The sequence below is a fragment of the Mesoplodon mirus genome (assembly GCF_964341445.2).
Source record: "Mesoplodon mirus genome assembly, chromosome: 2".
Classification (NCBI taxonomy): Eukaryota; Metazoa; Chordata; class Mammalia; order Artiodactyla; family Ziphiidae; genus Mesoplodon; species Mesoplodon mirus.
The window spans coordinates 103,955,175-103,974,822 of record NC_138977.1 but is presented as its reverse complement, the minus strand read 5'-3'; the positions used below and the strand labels follow the sequence as shown (position 1 = coordinate 103,974,822).

At 35.4% G+C, this 19,648-nt stretch overlaps 1 protein-coding gene across 2 annotated transcripts in view; it reads left to right on the top strand.

Moving 5' to 3' along the window:
• Positions 1-19,648, top strand: part of CENPC (centromere protein C) — a 91,957-nt gene that overhangs the window by 50,513 nt on the left and 21,796 nt on the right. For both annotated transcript variants that reach the window (XM_082629491.1, XM_082629490.1), the window contains exons 9-12: positions 1,391-1,582; positions 7,417-7,678; positions 12,715-12,858; positions 13,995-14,077. In XM_082629491.1, coding sequence (XP_082485617.1) covers positions 1,391-1,582; positions 7,417-7,678; positions 12,715-12,858; positions 13,995-14,077 — 681 coding nt within the window. The remainder of the gene's footprint in view (positions 1-1,390; positions 1,583-7,416; positions 7,679-12,714; positions 12,859-13,994; positions 14,078-19,648) is intronic.

Sequence of the window (19,648 nt, the reverse complement as noted above, 5' to 3'; positions counted from 1 at the left end):
CAGGCTTCTTTCAAATTACTGCTTCTACCCTGGGCCTTGGAGTATTTGAGATTTTGCCATTTTAATTACAGTGCCTTTGCCCGTTAAGAGTGGAGTATGTATTTCCTGTAGCCCTCAGGTTCTTGTGAAAGTAAGCCTCACTGGCCTTCAAAGCCAAACATTTGGAGGGGCTTGTCTTTCTGGTACAGGAACCCTAGTCAGGGGAGCCCAGTGTGGGGCTCAGACCTGTGGCTGCCTGGAAAGAACCATGCAATTGTAATTATCCTCCTGTTTGTAGGTTGCCCACCGTGGGTCTTGACTCTGCCTTATCTCTACCTGTCTTATTGTGGTTCCTTCTTTATATCTTTTGTTGTGGAAGGTCTTTTCTGCTAGGCTTCACATTGTTCACATCAATAGTTACTCTGTAAATAGTTGTAATTTTAGTGTGCCTGTGGGAGGAGGTGAGCTCAGGGTCTTTCTACTCCACCATCTTGGCCACTGCCCCTGATCTTATCTACTTTTATGCAGTTCACTTGCTCTATGAGTTTCCTGCTTGCTATGATTTTAACTCCTTCTTTGGATCTCAGAGAAATCTTTGTGTCAGAAACTTAAAAATGCTGGTTTCTTGATTTACTCATTGGTCAAGAAAATTTTTCATTACATCTACTAACATCTAATGTTTTAAATCTTCTGAAAATTTCCATTTTTAAACTCATTTTGGTGGTTGTACATCTTTTAGATGCAATATTTATATTAAAATAGCTTCTATTTCTCTGATTTCCCCTTCTTCCTGGTTGTCAGTCTCAAAAACAAAACTAGAATTTATCTGTCCCTTTTCTTAGATCTTTTCTTATCTACCTGCTTTTGTAGTAAAATGAAGTTACTGTTGATGCCAAACCTTTTCATTAGCTTTTTGTTGCTTGCCATATTCATTGTTTTAAAAAGTCTTTTTCCTCTTTAAATTCTGTTTAAAGAAACAATCTTTTTTCCTTCATATAGGAAAGATCTCTTTATTGAAAACTTCCTTAAAATATTCTCTTCCATAAATTAGATTGACAAAAATCATGAATTATTTTAAAAAAGAAAAGCAGTAGTTAACCTTTTTTTTACATGGGACTTTAGTAGTGGAAGGAGTCATATATTTCATTTTTCCTTTTCAGAGTATACTTTTTTTTTTGATTCAGGAGTATATGTTAGTTATCAAGCAATGTGAAAAGTTTGCATTTAACTGACAGAAAGTTGTAGATTTTATTGAGAACATGTGACTTTTAAAAAATAGAGATGAAAAGAAGCCCACAGAATAAATTTAAGAAGTTCCTATAATTGAGAGTTTTTTTTTTATAATCTGCTCTGGTTTTCTGAATATTCTTTGGTGCAGTAGATTTTGAATTGTTTTTATTCTTTATTTTAGGAAGCAAGAAAGGTAGCACCAATGTTCCTCATGCAGAGAATCAGAAAAAAGATAAGGAATGCAAAAAGAAGGGTTTTTCAGATGGGTCCAAGAAGAACAAAATTGTACCTGAAGAATTGACTTCAACTGTCACAAGAAGTCAAAGAATTTCCAGACATCCATCTAATTGGTGGGTGGTAAAATCAGAGCAGAGTAAGTATTTTTATTTAAGTTATGTTCATTCTATAAGAGCCTCTATGTTTGATTTATACTCCCATTCTCTTGAGAAGAATCTCTTGAGGAAAAATGTAAATTGGATCATCAATAGAAATATTAAATCAATTAATTATAAGGATATTTATGAGGCTTTATCATATACAGTATTCTAGATATAGGGATACAGCTGTGGAAGAATAAAACCAAAAATGAAAAATTGCTGCTCTTATAGGACTTACATTCTACTGGAGGAAGATCAACAATATAGATGCATAATTCATTCAGTGATGGGTAATTGAGAAAAACAAGGCACATAAAGATTAGAGTTGGGAAGTAAATGGCAGAGCTGGGAGTAGATAGGAGAATGGAGCAGAATATTGTTTTTGTAAAAGGTAGCAGTAAGAGTTGATTAGGATCTTTCAGAGCACATATATGAATAAAGTGAAGGAGGGAGCCATGTAAATGATTTGGTGTGGAGCATTCCAGACCAAGGGAACAGTATTAGTATAATAAAAGTACTGATGGGCCTTGCTGGAAAAGCTTGAGGAATGTCAAAAAGTCAGTATGGCTGAAGAAGAGAGTAAGCCAGGGCAGATGAAGTCAGAGAAGCAGGCTGTGATAATGAGTTTAGTCAAAGTGTATTGGGAAGCTACTGGACAATTTTAAGCAATAAAGTGACCTGATTGACTTATCTTTTAAAAGGATTATTTTTACTGCAGTGTAGGGAGGGAACTAGGACTGGGCAAAAATGGAAGCATGGAGAGTAGTTAGGAGGTGGTTGGAGGGAAAAGAATGGAAATGGTTGGATTCAGGATATTTTTGAAGGTAAGTCACAAAGTACTGATGAATTGGAGTGAGAGCTGGCTTCAAGGATGATTCAGATTTTTCTGCCTGGACAAGCAGAAGAATGGATCTACTGTTTGCTGAGGTGGGGAATGGTTTACTGAGATGAGGAAAGATATGAGAGAAGCAGATTTGGGAAGGATATCAAGATTTTAGGTTGAATATGTTAATTAGATATTGAAGTAGATATATTGAGGAGATAGCTTGATAAAATGAATCTAAAGTTGGGGGGAAGATCTGGGAGGACATATAATTAGGGAGTTATCAATATAGAGGTGATCGTTAAAACTTCAGGACTACTTGAAATCATCTAGTAATAGACTATACTTGGAGAAGAAAGAAAGCTAATAATTGAGTCCTGGGAGACTCCAATGTTAGGAGTAGGGAAGAGAAAGGAAGATCCATCAAAAGGACTGAAAGGGAGCAGTTAGTGAGATTAAAGAAAAATGAGGAGAAATTAGGGTTATGGAAGTGAAGTAATGAAAACATTTTAAGTATTGGGTGATGAACTATTTTAAATAGTGCTCATGGCCTGAATTAGATGAGAGCTAAGAATTGACAGTATGGTTTTGGCAACATGGAGGTTGTTGGTCACCTTGATAGAAATTGTTTTCTGTAGAATGATGAGACCAAAAGCCTGATTGGAGGGGGGGGTTCAAGGGAGTGTAGGAAGTGAGGTAGGAAAGACAGTAAGATAAAGGGACATAGCAGATGTGGGGTCAAGGGAAGGTGTCTCTCTCTCTTTTAATATGCAAGATACTACATCAGCTTACCTGCTCATTAAAACGACCTTGTAGAAAGGTAGAGGATAAATACAGGATCACAGTCCTTGTGTAGGCAAGGAGTAGGGTGTGGTCCAGTCCATAGTAAAAGGGTTAGCTCTAGATAGGAGCAAGGACAGTATATCATATAAAAGAGGAAAGGCAGGGTATATGGCGACACTTAGAAATAGGTTGGTAGAGTTGATGGTGCAAAGGTAAATGTTGGGCAGTGGAGACATTGAATAATATCCTCCGAACTGAGAAGGAACTTTGAGACTGAAAAACCAGGTAACTCCATAAAGTACAATTATGAAGTTTATTTTGGTTGTAAAGGAAGGATCAGGTGGTCGATGATCCAGAGGCATTTGCAGCTGCACTCCGCACAGCCAAAAGGGGTACAGGGGGTTTTAAAGGGGCCAGAGCTAAAAATAGATTCTGACTACTAGTGAGAAGCACATCTGCACAGATAGGAACCAGGGCTTTTCCTCCCCTCTGAGGGTCTCATTTAACCATCTGAGTCAGTAAAGGCATTCTTCCAGTTTTCATATCAGATTAAGGCAAGGATAAAAGTTGATAGGGAACATATCTGGCTTGGGCACATTCCTTTTGAGGAGGCTAAAGCTCAGTCACACTGAGGGGAAGGGGGAGGGACTGTGGGACTAAGAAGGAACTGACAAAATGGAGTCAGTGTAGTTCAGCCACACAGTGAAGATGTACTCTTCAGAACATTTTTGTTTTCTCAGTGGAATAGTAAGCAGGGTCATCAGGTAAAAGTGAAGTGGGAAAGGTGATAATGGATGTCTGAAGTTACCTTGTAGTGATAGGATACAAAGCAAAATCCGCAGAGAAAAGTTACATAAAGTCTGAAGGAAATTGTGTGCAAGCTTCCAAGAGTCTTCTACCAGTGCGTTCATACAGGAGGCACTTAGTTCCTCTAGCTAGTTTTGACAAGTTCATAAAATGTTGTTTATCAAGGAAGCTCATTAGCGATTTAGTGCCCAAGATTTTTATTGGCGATGGTCACCTAGGCACCCTCTGCCTAGCGTGTCCTAAAATTCCAGGCTCCCTGAAGGAAAAGCAAGTATTTGTCATAAACCATATTTTTTGCACAAGCAGTTTAGGCACACTAAACCACATTTACCAGTTATGAAATGATGGGAACCCTCCTGAAATTCAAGTGCCTATACACTACCCAAGGGCTAAGGGCTAACTTTGCAAGCAGGCCTTTCAAAGGATAGCATTCTTAAGCCTGCTATGCCAGCTCTTTTCTGTATAATATGAAACATTTATTGTTTTGGTAGAATTTTTTAAAGGAGATGATCATGGAAAGATTGGTATATGGTAAGGTAACATTTACATATGTAGATACTGTCGACTGGGGCATTTAAGTCAGTAAGTGAGAGACTAGTGCATATGTGGCACTGTATCTGTGAGGTCTTGTTGCTATGAATTATTGAATTGTAATCCAGTAAGAAATGTTTATTCTGTTGCAGCTTTTCTTGGATTTTTGAGTTAGATCTGAGTTCAAATTATGATTCCTCCTCTTTGAGGAGATTACTTTTTTCAGTTTCTCACTCTGTAAAATGTGATTACCAATACTTCCACCTCATTAAGTTGTTATAAGTATTAAATGGCATATACTTAGTATTAAAATGTTAACTACTACTGTTACTCTTATGGAGAACTCATCTTTTTGCCCCACGTTTCTGGAAACTACTATAGTCAGTGAACATGTAAATATATGGATTAATAAAAATCTTACAGAGCTTGGATAAGCATGCTGGAACTCCAAAATTTACCAAAAAAGACCTGAAACATATCAGTCCTGAGACATGTTGGGTTGCTGATCAAGTAGGGAGTCACAAAAGTGGAGGAATGCTTACAGATCACCAAACTCCTTCATCTGATGGAAGAAGAAACTAAGTCTGAAGCATAGAAAAGCAACATAAATTCCACCTAAGGTTATAGACCTTTGTGCTAGAATTGGAAAATAATGGAACCCAGATTTCTTGACTCTTGATCTACTGCCTGTAGTGTACATGTGACCCTCCTGCTTTTTCATATATGTCGAGAAACATTTATTGAGTTTCCACTGTGAGGCAGGAATGGTGTTAGGCTGGGCCAGGTCTAGATGAGGCAAATGAGCAACCTAGAATGGGAAATTTAAGGAGACACTTGGTCTTAGGGTTGTGTGAGTGACTTGGAGTAAACACCTTTTTAAATTTTCTACCCTAGTTAGAATTTTTATTTTTTCCTTATGAGAACTTTAAAGATATACTCTCTGATAATCATTTTGCAATATATACATATATTAGTTATTGTATTCTGTACCTTAAACTTGTACAGTGTTAATATGTCAATTTTTTCCCAGTAAAACTGGGAAAAATTTTTTTTCTACCCTAGGCTACTCTTGCTTCACCATAATCCTGCCCTTGCTATTAGGCACGAGGAATATAAAGATAGGTGAAATATCAATCTTGATCTTAAGGATTGCCAGTCTGCTGGAAGAGAGTGATAAGTAAACAATCAGATGTATGATAAACATTGTCAAAGGACTGAGAGAAAGCTACCTAATTTAGCCTTGGGAATTAGAGAAGGCTTCCTGAAGATTGGATTAGGAGTCAGCTAAGTGATTGGGTGTGGTGAGGAAAAAGGATGGAATGTTTCAAGCAAAAGTAGCACGTGTAGAGATCTGGAGCTGAGAGCTTGATCTTTTAAGTTGTTTCATTAGAATTATCTGGAGGAGTTGTTACAACACAAATTATAGGACCCTACTCTGAAAGTTTTGAGTTAGTAGGTCTGAGGTAAGGCCTGAGAATTTGCATTTCAAACAAATTCCCAAGTGATGCTGATCTGCTGGTCTAGGGACTCTTTAAGATCAGTACTTTGGAGAAATGCAAATAGTTCAGTGCTGCTGCCTTTTTTTTTTTTTTTTTTTTTTTTTTTTGCGGTACGCGGGCCTCTCACTGTTGTGGCCTCTCCCGTTGCGGAGCACAGGCTCCGGATGTGCAGACCCAACGGCCATGGCCCACGGGCCCAGCCGCTCCAGGGCATGTGGGATCCTCCCGGACCGGGGCACAAACCCGTGTCCCTGCATCGGCAGGCGGACTCAACCACTGCGCCACCAGGGAAGCCCCTACTGCCTTTTTTTTTTGATTTGTCTGTTTGGAGGAGAGTGCTGAGAGTTATGATTAATGAAATAAGCGCTCTAGATGTAGTAATAAATTAGAATTGAAAATATTTAGACTTGATCCTTAAGCTATAGGTAATCACGAAAAGATTTTAACCAGGATTGTAATGATTCAGTTTGTGTTTTCCAAGGATGATTCTTGAAGCAGTGTGAAGGATGGATTGAAGAATGGCAAGGCTAGAGAAAGGAGATCAGTTAAGAGGCTGTTTTAATGATCCAGATAAGAATGATAAAAGTCCCTGCTAATGACAGGTAGCAGAGCTTAAAAGAAGAGGATTTGAGAGACATTAAAAAAGAAGTATAATGACAGGATTTAGGGATTGCTTGTGGATAGGGATAGGAGTCTTGGATGACTCAGATTTCTGATTTAGGCATCTGGGTAGTTAGTTATACTTTTCATTAAGATAGGAAGTAAAACCAGAGTGGCAGATTTGGGAGAGAGTGGTAGCTGAATATTATAGATATCAGCATGTAGATAGTAATTAGTTATGGGTTGATAGGTCCCTCAGAGAAGGTACATAGAGTGAGAAGATGAAGCTGGGACCTTGGGGAAATACCAGGATCTTAAGGATGACTAGAAGAGTAGTGGGCAGAGCCAGAGAGGATGGTTTTGGAAACTCGTGATAAATTTAAAAGGTTTGGTACATGTATCTATAAATTGAAGAGCTGCGTAGTTTATGAATTTAACTTGAAAACAAATATAGCCTATGAGGGACTTCCCTGGCCGTCCAGTGGTTGAGACTTTGCCTTCCAGTGTAGGGGGTGCGGGTTCGATCCCTGGTCAGGAAGCTAAGATCCCACATGCCTCGGGGCCAAAAAAACCAAAACATAAAACAGAAGCAATATTGTAACAAATTCAATAAAGACTTTAAAAATGGTCCACATCAAAAAAAAATCTTAAAAAAAAAGAAAACAAATATAGCCTATGAGATTGGGGTGTGTATATGTTTACATGTAAAATATAAATCATGTTGGTATTTTAGTGAGCCAAATAATCAAACATTATACTAACTTTAGGTTATCATTTAATCCTTTAGGTCCTTTTTCTAGCAATTCTTCAGTAAGAAGTGAATTGTCATTGTATCATAACAGTAAACAAAAACCTGCTGAAAAAACAAACCAATCATCTAAGAATACTGGGAAAAAAACTATTCCATTTAAAAGGCAGAAGAGAACTAATGAAGGCAGCTCAAGAACACAGAAGGTTTTAAATGCTAAAGGTTCTGGTTGTCCCCAGAATGAGTCATTGGAAAGTGGTGAGGCAGACCCAGCTGAGAAGAAAAACCTTAATCCTTCTAGGTAATAATGTCTCTTATGTGTACAATGCAGTTATTTTTGTTTGGCATTTAATAATGTGCCTATGTTATTTAATCATTTATATAGAGGCAATGTTAGCATAAAGGAGTCTGCAGTCTGACAGACCTGCTAGTAAATCCACGGTCTGCCGTTAGCTGGGTGACACCTCAGGCAAAATAGTACTCTGAATGTTTCCTCATATTAAAATGGGGAATAATGTATAGCACATGGGGTGTGAGTGATAAATTTAATAAGGTAAGCATTATTGTCACCTAACAATCCCTTTTTAAAAATTGTGATAAAAATGTATAACATAAAATTTATCATCTTAATCACTTTTAAGTGTATCGTTTGAGTTGCTTTCTTTTAAATGAGGTTAATGTAATTACAATAATCAGGAATACATCTTAATTCTTTTCCCCATAAGATGATAATAGTTAACATATTTTAGTGCTTACTATGTATCAAGTATTCACTAGATGCTTTCAATAAATTCTCATCAGTCCTGACAACCTACTGAGGTAAGTATTGTTCTTATGCATTTTTGCTTTTTGATAGAGCATTCACTCATTCATTCATTAAAAAAATACTTAATACATATTATGTGTGACAAACTGCAGGTGGTGGGGATGTATTGAAATAAATGATAGAGTGCTCTAAAATACATTAGTGTATGTCATTATAGTGCATACTATCTGAACAGTTGAGTAGTGAATTTCCCCCCACTGATTTGTAATGCCCTCTCTGTCTTATATCAGACTTCCATATTTATATTATCTTGTTCCTTAATATCATTTGATTTTCATTAAGAATCTTAAGAGGTCGATAGGACAGGTGTTAGCTCTATTTTTACATATGAGGAAGGTACACTTAGGTTAAATAAATAGTGTGTCATTGGATATGTAGGTCTTTTATTAGTCCAACTGATTTTACTTGAATGTATTAATAATAATAAATCACTGTTTTATTAAACAAAGCAGATAAGCCTTAGCTATGGGTTGAGAGAAATACTAAGGTATAAAAATTGAGTTTTTATGTTAAGTTTCTGAATTTGAGCTAGTACCCCTAAAACAAATCTTATCTTATGCACAGTGAGAAGGAGTTAGTCTAATGAGAAATATCCAGAGTTGATAGTTGCTACAGTATTTGCTTAAGAAAGTCTGTTGCGTATCTGGATTCATAGAAAGGAAGATCTTTGAGACATTTGTTTAGTTAACCTGTATAGTCATTAAGCTACTTACTATAAATAAAAGATCAAATATGTAATTATTTTGGTATTCTACTTGCCATAAGGTGGGAAGATAAATCTTTGTGGTTACTCAGTGGCTCTCATGGAAACCTCAAAGATAATTTAGATTTAAAAAGCATGTTAACAGTATTATTGTTCTGTATTTAGGAAAAGCAAAAAAAAGAGACATTATTACATTAAAATATGAATATGTCTAATTTGTCTAAGGAGTCTTCTTGATTAGAAATATTACATGGAAAAAAATATTACGTGAGCTTCTCCTTTATACAAGTAACAGATATTAAAATTTTAACTTGTCTAAAGTGATATTTTTTGCTTCTTATAACCTAGTAACCATGGTCATTAATTAAACTACAAGCTAACACCCTCATTCCCCTCTTAAAGCATTTAGAAAAAAAAATATTAAAGAGCTAGTGCATTTAAAGTATAAGAAGCAATTACCCTCTAGAAATCTTTGAATTTCTCTCATTTTAAATTTGTATAAGCACTTAATTTTTATATTATTTCTATAAGCCATTTGGAACAGAGGTTTACTACATTAGATTTTTTAACAGCTTTATTGAGGTATAACTCATACATAGTTCACTCATGACATGTAGAATTCATTGGTTTTTATTGTATTCACTGATAGTGCAAACCGTCAAAATAGTCAATTTTAGAACATTTTCATCACTAGGGTCCTTTAGCTATCATCTCCCTATTCCCCTCCCCAGCAACTCTATGGAACCACTAACCTACTTTCTGTCTACAGATTTCTCTATCCTGGACTTTCATATGAGTGAAATCATATAGTACGAGTTTGTTTGCATTGACTTCTTTCAGTTTGTGTATTTTCAAGTTTTATCTATGTTGTACCATGTATCAGTAATTCATCCCTTTTTATGATTGAGTGCTATTTCATTTTGTTACATTATGTTTTGTTTATTATTCATCCATTGCTGGACATTTGGGTTGTTTCTACTTTTTGGCTATTATGAATAATGCTGGTATAAACATTTGTGTACAAATGAAATTGCTAAGTCATATGGTAACTTTACATTAATCCTTTGAGGAGCTGCAAGACTGTTTTCCAAAGCATCTGCACCATTTTATATTCCTACCAGCAGTGTTTAAGGCTTCCAGTGTCTCCACATCCTTGCCAACATTTGTTATTATCTGATTTTTTTATTCTAGCCATCCTAGTTGGTATGAAATGGCATCTCATTGTGGTTTTGATTTTCATTTCTGTGAAGACTAATGATGTTGAGCATCTTTTCATGTGCTTATTGGCCATTTGCCAATCTTTAGAGAAAGATTTACTCAGATCCTTTGCCTGATTTTTTTGGAATTGTCTTTTTTTTTAATTGAATTGTATGAGGTTTTAATATATTCTAGATACAAGTCTCATCAAATAAATGATATTTGATAATCTCTCTTATTCTTTGGATTGTCTCACTTTCTTGATGGTGTCCTTTGAAGCACAAAAGTTTTTAATTTTGATAAAGTCCCATTGATCTGTTTTGTCCATTGTTGCTTGTACTTTTGGTGTCATATCTAAGAATCCTTTGCCCAGTCCAAGTTCATGAAGATTTACTACCATGTTTTTTTCCTAAGAGTTTTGTAGTTTTAGCTCTTAAATTTAATTCTTTGATCCATTTTGAGTTAATTTTTGTATATGCTGTGAAAAGTCCAACTTCATTCTTTTGCATGTGACTATCCAGTTTTCCCATAACTGTTTGTCGAATGGTCTTAGCACCATTTTTGAAAATCAGCTGACCATAGATGTATAGGCTTATTTCTGGATTCTCAATTTTATTGTTGTCTATATATCAGTTGTTGTTCTAGAACCACACTGTCTTGATTACCATTGCTTAGAGGTAAGTTTTGAATTCAGGAAGTGTGATTTTTCTTTTTCAGGAATATTTTGGCTATTCTAAGTCCCTTGCAATTCCATATAAGTTTTAGAATCAGTATGTCAATTTCTGCCAAGATGTCAGTTAGAATTCTGAAATGGATTGCGTTGAATCTATTGGTTTGAGGAATATTTCCATCTTAACAGTGTCTATTGATCCTTGAACAGGGGTGTTTGTCCTATTATTTAGATCTTTAATTTCTCTCAACGGTATTTTCAGAATATGTTTTACACTTCTTTTGTTAAGTTCATTCCTAAGTATCCCTTTTGATGCTGTTGTGAATGGAATTGCTTTTTAAATTTTATTTTTGGATTGATCATTGCAAATGTATAGACATACAATTGATCTTTGTATTTTGATCTTTATCCTGCAATCTTGTTGAATTCATGTATTAGTTCTGAGAGCTCTTTAGTAGATTTTGTAGGACTTTCTAAGTACAAGATCATGTCATTTGTGAATAGTGATAGTTTTATTACTCCCTTTCCAATCTGGATGCTTTTTCTTTCTTTTTCTTGCACTATTGTCCTGGCTGAAATCCTTAGTACTATGCTAAGTAGAAGTGACAATAGCAGATTTCCTTATCTTGTCCTTAATTTTAGGGGGAAAGCATGGAGTCTTTCACCATTCAGTATGTTATTAGCTGTGGGTTTTTCATAGATGCCCTTTTATCAGGTTGAGGAAGTTCCTTTTTATTCCTACTTTGTTGAGTGTTTTTGTAGTGAAAAGATGCATTTTGTCAAATGCTTTTTTTTTTTTTTTTGCATCTACTGAGGTGATCATGTGATACTTTTTTTGTTGATAAAATGTTGCTAGTTTTTTTTGAGGGTTTTTTGTTTTGTTTTGGGTTTTTTTTTTTTTTTTGGCTGTAGTTTTCTTGTGATGTGTTTGTCTAGTTTTGTTATCAAGGTAACACTGACTTCACAAAATGAGTTGGGAAGTGCTCTTTTCTTTTTTGGAGGAGTTTGTGAAGAATTCCTATTAAGTCTTTGAATGACGGTAGAATTCAGTGGTGAAACCATCTGGGCCTGGGCCTTTCTTTCTGGGTAGTTTTTTGATTACTGATTTATTCTCTTGTTATAAGTCTTTTGAAATTGTTTATTTTTCTCTTGAATCAGTTTTGGTAATTTGTGTGTTTCTAGGAATTTGTCCATTCCATCTAGGTTATCTAATTTGTTGGCATACAGTTGTTTATAGTATTCTCTAATAATCCTTTTTTTTTTTTTTCTTTTGACTCTGATGGTAGGACCTAGAGGGAGACTAGAAACTCCAGAAATAAACTATCAAAGAATACTCAGAAGTTTGGATGCTCTTTAGTTATGTTGCAAACATAACTAAAGATTTTTTTTCACAAATGATAAGAATAGGCTGGTAGACTGAGTCAGGAAACAAATTTAAAACATAGGACTTGTAAGACGTGAGAGTGGAGAGAGAATTATGCAGTCTAGGAATAATGTATCTTGTTTGCATATATTTGGGGTTTGCATATATTTAGGTCCCTCTGAGCACTCTGCTGTTCCTTAGTAGGTTGAGTAGAGGTATCATAAAACAATTTCAGTTGTTTGTGGATTTTCAACAAAAACTGTGATAGATTTAACTGTGTAGTATACATCATAAGCTGCCTGTAGTTAATGTCTCCCAGTGCCCTCCTATCATCATGTCTATCTTAGTTAGGCCAGGTCTGTACCATTTCTTTTATCAGAATTTTTCAAATTAGAACTCTTGATAGGTTCTAAAGTCAAATTTCCTTCCTGGACTAGTTGTAAGTTTTAGGACCTGAACAAGGTTATCTGATATTTGTTATATAGCCAATGTTATATTGTCTACCCACCTTGTGTGATGTTCTAGAAGAAATATTTTTTGAAGAAATGTAAACAATTACAAACTTTTCATTTTCATAGAGGTACAGGAAGCTCAAAGAATCAAGATAGTATGGCTGCACAAAATGTTCATCAAAAGTCTCAGATCAGTGGATATACATGCAAGACACGAGCAGAGTCAAACTTGGATTCTAGAGAGCCTGGGACTTCAGTTTTGGAAGGAAGGTATGCATGTGTTCTAAGGATAATAGGATTTACTCACTGTATTTGTTACCAATTGCTGTGTAACAAATTGCTCTCAAAGCTTAATAATTTTGTTAGTGCCTTGCAAACATTATTTCACAGTTTCTGTGGGTAGAAATCTGGGAGAGAATTAGCTGGCTAGTTCTGGCTCAGGGAATCTCATAAGGTATAGCAGTCAAGATATCTATCTGGTTTGCAGTCCTTTGAAGGCTTGACTAGAACTTGGAGGATCCACTTATAAGGTAGCTAGAGGCCACAGTTTCTTGTCATGTGGCTCTCTCCATAGGGGTATTCAGTATGGTAGCTAGCTGGCTTCCCACAAAGCAGGTGATCCAACAGAAAGTGTAACTATGATGGAGACCATAGTGTCTTTTGATGACCTAGTCTTTGAAGTCTTCCACTTTATTCTGTTCACTAGAAACAAGTCACTAAGTCCATAGCACACTCAGAAGAGGGGAGTTAGAATTAGGCTGTACCTTTTGAAAGGGGCATCATCTAAGAATTTGTGGATATAAGTTTAAAGAGAGCATACTCAGTGAGCAAACCAAATTAACCTAGTCTCCTAATATCTGAAGTCATACACCCTTTTACAAAATGAAAGAATGGTAAATTATAGCAGATTCTCAGACTTTGAAGGGATGGCTTAGATTTCTTTACTCTTTGGGAGCCTGTGACCATTAGGCCTGTCTTGGGCTCATAATAGGAGGAAGAGGATCTAGGACTGGGATAAACTGAATCATCTCTGAACAACTTCTGAACTATATTTTAAATTGCTTGATTTTGCCTGTAGTTTAAAAAAAATTAAGATAAGCTGATTTATTTCTAATTTTATTTCTTATGATTTGATTTTTATCAGAGTGTTATTTGAGTTGACTTAAATTTGTAACTCTGATTCATGAGTTAGTTTAAAAGGTTATAAAATTCAGTGTTATCATGTTTGACAAGTCAAATGTGGGATTAAATTGTAGATTTTTTTGTTTTATGCAGCAAATAAGTATACTCTTAATATTTTATAAGGAAAAAACCTTTGGCTGTTTTAGGATAAAAATGACCATTAAGGTAGATATATTAGATAGATATAAATGCACAAATTTTGTGGTTTACCTTTTTTTCTTAAGTGGACCTTCTAGGCTCAAGAATTATTTAACGTCTGGAATGAATAATTCAGATGTGGATGATAATGAAGTTCAGGAAAGTTCGAGTAAGTTATGATTTATTTTCTACTGTCTTGATTTTTATAGTGTTATGCATGTGGAGTAAGGTGTGCTATGTTTTATTTAAATTATCACCAGTGACATTTTTGTGACAAATATGTATTGAGTACCTACCCTTAAGAGCCTTACTTTATGGTTAGAGATTTCTAAGACCTTATACCTGGGTGAGAGAGGGAGGGAGGGAGAAGAGAGAGAGGGAGAAATAATGAGAGAGATGAATGACAGTCCTTTCTTTGAAGTAGGACATAATAATATAATTGGCACTTAAGACACATACTGCAGTATTTTAAAGCTGATAAGGGTATAAATGAAGGAAGATTAGATATATATTGATGATTACTGAAGTTAAGTGTTGAAGTTTTTAAAATGCCTCTTAATAGAGAGTTTTATAATTTTTTATGTCCCTGAAGAATGTGCTTGAAATATAATCTCTTATACTGTTTTTTCTTTCCTAATTCACTAATTATTTTTCCATTTAAATTGTTTCTTCCCCTTTTGTTTAGATTTACTTTATTATTTTTCTCTAAGTGGAATGCTTTTTATATTTATTTTTCTGCTTTTTATTTGGTAAAGAATAAGCTAAATTTTCTGGAGTATAGTTTTAGTTTAAAATTAAAGGTTTTCTTTTTTCAATAGAGTGTTCTTATTGTTGTACACTCTGAATTATAGTGGTGATTTTTCTTTGACCCAGGTGTTATTTAAAAGAGTACATTAGTCAAGAGTTTGGTCTCCAGAGTCAGGAACCTGGGATTGAATCTAGCTTTACCACTTATTAGCTATGTTATCTTGAGTAAGAAATTTCAGTGTTCTTAGCTTCAACTTCCTTATTTGTAAACTGGCGATATCAATTCTAATTGCATAGATTGATGCAAAGATGAATACACATTCTTTGCTTAGTTTTAATACCTGGTATATGTTCATTATGCAGTGTTGGCTGTAATCCTAAGAAGTTGTGTTTTGTTTTGTTCTTTTGTTAATAAATTATAGTTTCATTTCATTGTTCTTGATAACTTTGCCCTGTATTATTAATTCTTTGAATTTTCTTTGTGTTCTAGAGTATGCTTAGAACACATAAAATTCATGGAAGAATTTTATAATTCTTCCATGGATGCTTGAAAAAGAGAATATTACTTTTTGTGTACAGATATGGATTAAAAATTTTGTTAATGTAAGTGGGTATATATTTTTAATATACTTTGAATATTTATGAAATTCTTAAATATTTATGGAATATTATGGAATACTTACTATGCATTCTTCTAAGGGAAAAAGATATCAAAACTTGTGATTTGTTGGATGTTGAGAGTAGAAAGATAAAGCAGGTATTTTTAGGGTGGGAAATGCGAGTTACATTTTTAGGTAGATGGGCAGAAAAGGTCTTACTGAAGAAGTGATAATTTGAGCAAAGATATGAGAAAGGTGAGAAATCAAATCATGCAGCTGTATGGAGAAATAGTGCCTCATGCAGAGGGAAGATAAGGGCAAAGGTTTTGATCAAGAAACACCAAGGAGGCTGGGAAGGCTGGAGTTGAGGAAGAGAGGGAGAGGGTAGTAGGAGATGATGTCACAGAGCTAACAAGAATGAAAGATCATATAGGATGTTAAAGGCTACTATAAGGATTTCGGGCTTTACTGAGAGAGATGGGAAGCCATTGGAGGATTTTGAGCAAGGAGAGACATGACTAACCTATAAACAGAATCATTGCGGCTGCTGTAGAATACACATTAGGGGTGGACTGATAAGTTTGAAGGGGGCAAGTGTAAGGTTGGAAGCAGGGAGACCAGTTGGCAAGACATTAGTAATCCCTTTGTGAGGTGGTAGCTTGGACTAGGGGGTTAGCAGCAGAAGGTGGAGAGCAGTAGTAGGATTTTAGGTGTTTTTGATGGTAGAGTCAACATTATTTCCTGATGGATGGGATGTAAGGTGTAAAAGAAAGTGAAGTGTCAAGGATAATGGACTTTAAAGTTTTTGGCATGAGCACCTGGAAGAATGGCATTGTCATTTCTTGATTTGGAGACTACTAAAGAAGGGCAGGTTTGGGGAAAAAGAACAGGATCTTAGATTTGGACATTCTGTGTTTCATATTATTCTTATCCTTTGTATCCTTACCATTTGTGAGGTCTGTTAAGGACTGCCAGAGTTGAAGTAAAATGTTTGCTTTGCAGTGGTCTGTCTCTCCTATTTGCTGCAGTCTTTACTATGTACATTTCAGCGCTCTTACTGAGCATGTAAGTTTGCATATGGAATGTACCTGTTTTGGTCAAATTTACCTTCTTGATCATGTTACAATGCTTTTACTTTGTAGTCTTTTTTTGTCTAATATTAACATTGTGACTCCCTGCTTTCTTTTGGTTTGTTTTTGTTTCTTATATTTCTTTTCTTCCTTTTACTTAACCTTTTTTTTACCAAACTAAAGCAGAGTGGCTTCAAACAGCATGATTGAATTTTTATTTTTGACTTGCTCTGTCAGTATTTTTTTCCTTTAATAAATGTTTAACAGATATGCTTTGTTACTTCTTTGTAAAGTTGGTAGATAAGTCTCACATATGCTAGCAAGGACTCAGGAACTTTCTTTTGTATCACAATGAACAACTAGTCAAATAGTAAAAGTCTTTTGAGTCACAATCTTTTTGTCCTTTAAACTATTTGGCTATTGCTCTTTTATCTCATGATAGCTAATGCTTATGAGTAGATATTGTAAGACAGCCTTACTTCTTTTTTCCTTTGTAAATAACCTGTGTCTTCCATCATGCTTATTAGGCTTTGTTAGTCTTTGAAATTCTGGAGTTGTCTCTGTGTTTTGCTTTGTTTTGTTTTATACTCTTCTGGGAAATAATTTTTAATTTACTCAAATACCATATCCCCTTCATCCAGTTTCCATAATTGCCAACATTTTATAATATTTGTTTCATTTACCTCCCTGCCGTCTCTACATAAATGTTTATACATGTTTATTAGTCTTTTTTTGGGACTGACTGTTCGAGTGCAAGTCGCATACATATTATTACGTGTGAGTATGTGCAGACATGATGCAAGACAAGAACATAATTCACTCTTCATCCATCCACGTCAGGAAATCAGCATTAGTATAACACTAGTCTTCCTTCACTGACTCCATGCAGATTTCACCAGCAGTTCCATCAGTGTTCCTTTTTCTCTCGGGTTCAGGATCCAATCTAAGGTCATGGACTGTGTTTGGGTCTCATGTCCCTTCAGTTTCCTTCAATAAGGAATAGTTCTTTAGTCTTCTTCTAACTTTCCTGACCTTGACACTTTTTCAAAGAGTACAAGCTTTTCATTCTTTAGAATGACCTTCAACCTGGGTGTCTCTAATATTTCCTCATGATCAGATGTGAGCCATGCATATTTGACAGAAATACTACAGAAATGATGCTGTGTTCTTTGTGCATCACATTAGGAGGCACACAGTGCTGACTCATCTTCTACTAGTGATTTTATTTATTTATTTAATTTTAAAATAAATTTATTTATTTTATTTATTTATTTTTGGCTGTGTTGGGTCTTCGTTGCTGCGTGCTAGCTTTCTCTAGTTGCAGCAAGTGGAAGCTACTCTTCATTGTGGTGTGCAGGCTTCTCATTGCGGTGACTTCTCTTGTTGCAGAGCACGGGCTCTAGGTGTGCAGGCTTTAGTAGTTGTGGCACACGGGCTTAGTTGCCCCGTGGCATATGGGATCTTCCCAGACCAGGGCTCGAACCGGTGTCCCCTGCATTGGCAGGTGGATTCTTAACCACTACGTCACCAGGGAAGCCCCTCTACTAGTGATTTTAATCTTCATCACCTGTTCAAGTTATTGTCTGCCAGGTTTCTCCACTCAGGGTTTTTCTCTTTGGTAATTGATAAGTATTTTGTGGAATGATATCCTATTTTAGTAACTTGTCCCTTTTCAAACCTCTGCACCAATATTAGCATCTTTTGAATATTCCCACCTGAATCCACTAATGGTGGTGCCAAATTACTATTTTCTATTTCCCTAATTTCTTCTCTATTAATTAGTTGGCATTCTATAAGAAATAGTTTTACTTACTCCTTCCCCATTTATTTATTCATTATTCATTTATTTATATTATTATGGACTACTACTGGGTTCCTGTTTTATTCAGTGGGTTATAATCTTTATCATTTATTCTGGTACTCAAATTGTGCCAAATTTGGCCAGGAGGAGACATCCTTTCAACTGGTTCCTGAGACCTTTTGTCATGTTTCTGTCATTTTTTGAATACTGTCTTATTTTTTGGCAGAAGGTGTTCCAGGCTCCTTCCCCTGCCTCTAGTCTGGAATCAGTTATTTCTCCAAAGGAACCTAGTGGAGGGATGACATTTAGAAACTTAGATCCGGGTGCTTGGTGTACTCATTGTTACTGGGATATCACTGCTTTTAGGTTCTCTCAGTGGACTGAGATAGGAAATAGATAAACACACACATACATATATATGTGCGCTGTACATACACAAGCATCTGTATCTTGTTTCTGTACTTATTCAGGCATCCCTTGCTTTATTGCTCTTTGCTTTAATCTGTGTCACAGATTTTGCATTTTTTACAAATTGAAGTTTTGTGGCAGGCAGCCCTGATCAAACAAATCAATTGGCACCATTTTCCAATGACATTTGCTCACTTAGTATCTCGGTGTCACATTTTGGTAATTAACACAATATTTCATTATTATATTATGGTAATCTGTGATCAGTGATCTTTGTTACTATTGTAAAAAAAATTACGACTTGCAGAAGGCACAGATGATATGTAGCATTTTTTAGCAATAAAGTATTTAAGATACATTGATTTTTAGGCATAATGCTTTTGTACACTTAATAGACTACATTATAGTGTAAACATAACTTTTATATGTATTGGGAAACAAAAATATTCATGTGACTTGCTTTATTGCCAAATTTGTTTTATTGCAGTGGTCTGGAACCAAACTCTCAATATCTCTGAGGTGTTTCTGTATTTAGAAACCATGAGTTCACATTGGTACCTCCAACTCCAGTCCAACATGTTTGACTTTCCCTTTTCCATTTTAATAAGCCCTTTCTCAAGGAGAGTGAGAAGTCTGGCTCCCATTATCCTCAGTATATTTATTCATTTGCTTTGTTCCTTCTCTTGGCTCCAACAGTTGCCTCCAGAGCCCACTGCTATAGGAAAATTTCCAAGAATGACTAGCCTTCTACTTGTTATACTGGGAAGTACAAGGGAAATTGTATTTATTTATTTATTTTTTGGAATAACTTTATTGGGATGTACTTCACATACCATACAATTAACCCATTTATAGTATATAATTCAGTAGTTTATAATTATCACCACAGTAAATTTTAGAACACTTTCATGATCCCAAAAAAGAAACCTTCTACTCTTTAGCTGAGAATGTACTAAAAACTTAGACCTGCTTTTCAGGAAATGTATATTACACACAATATTGTATCAGAAACATAAGATGGTTCATGGATATTAAGTATTCTAGTTTCATATTGCTGCATAACTTACCATCCCAAACTTAGTGGCTTAATACAGCAGTCGATTTATCTCTTATGG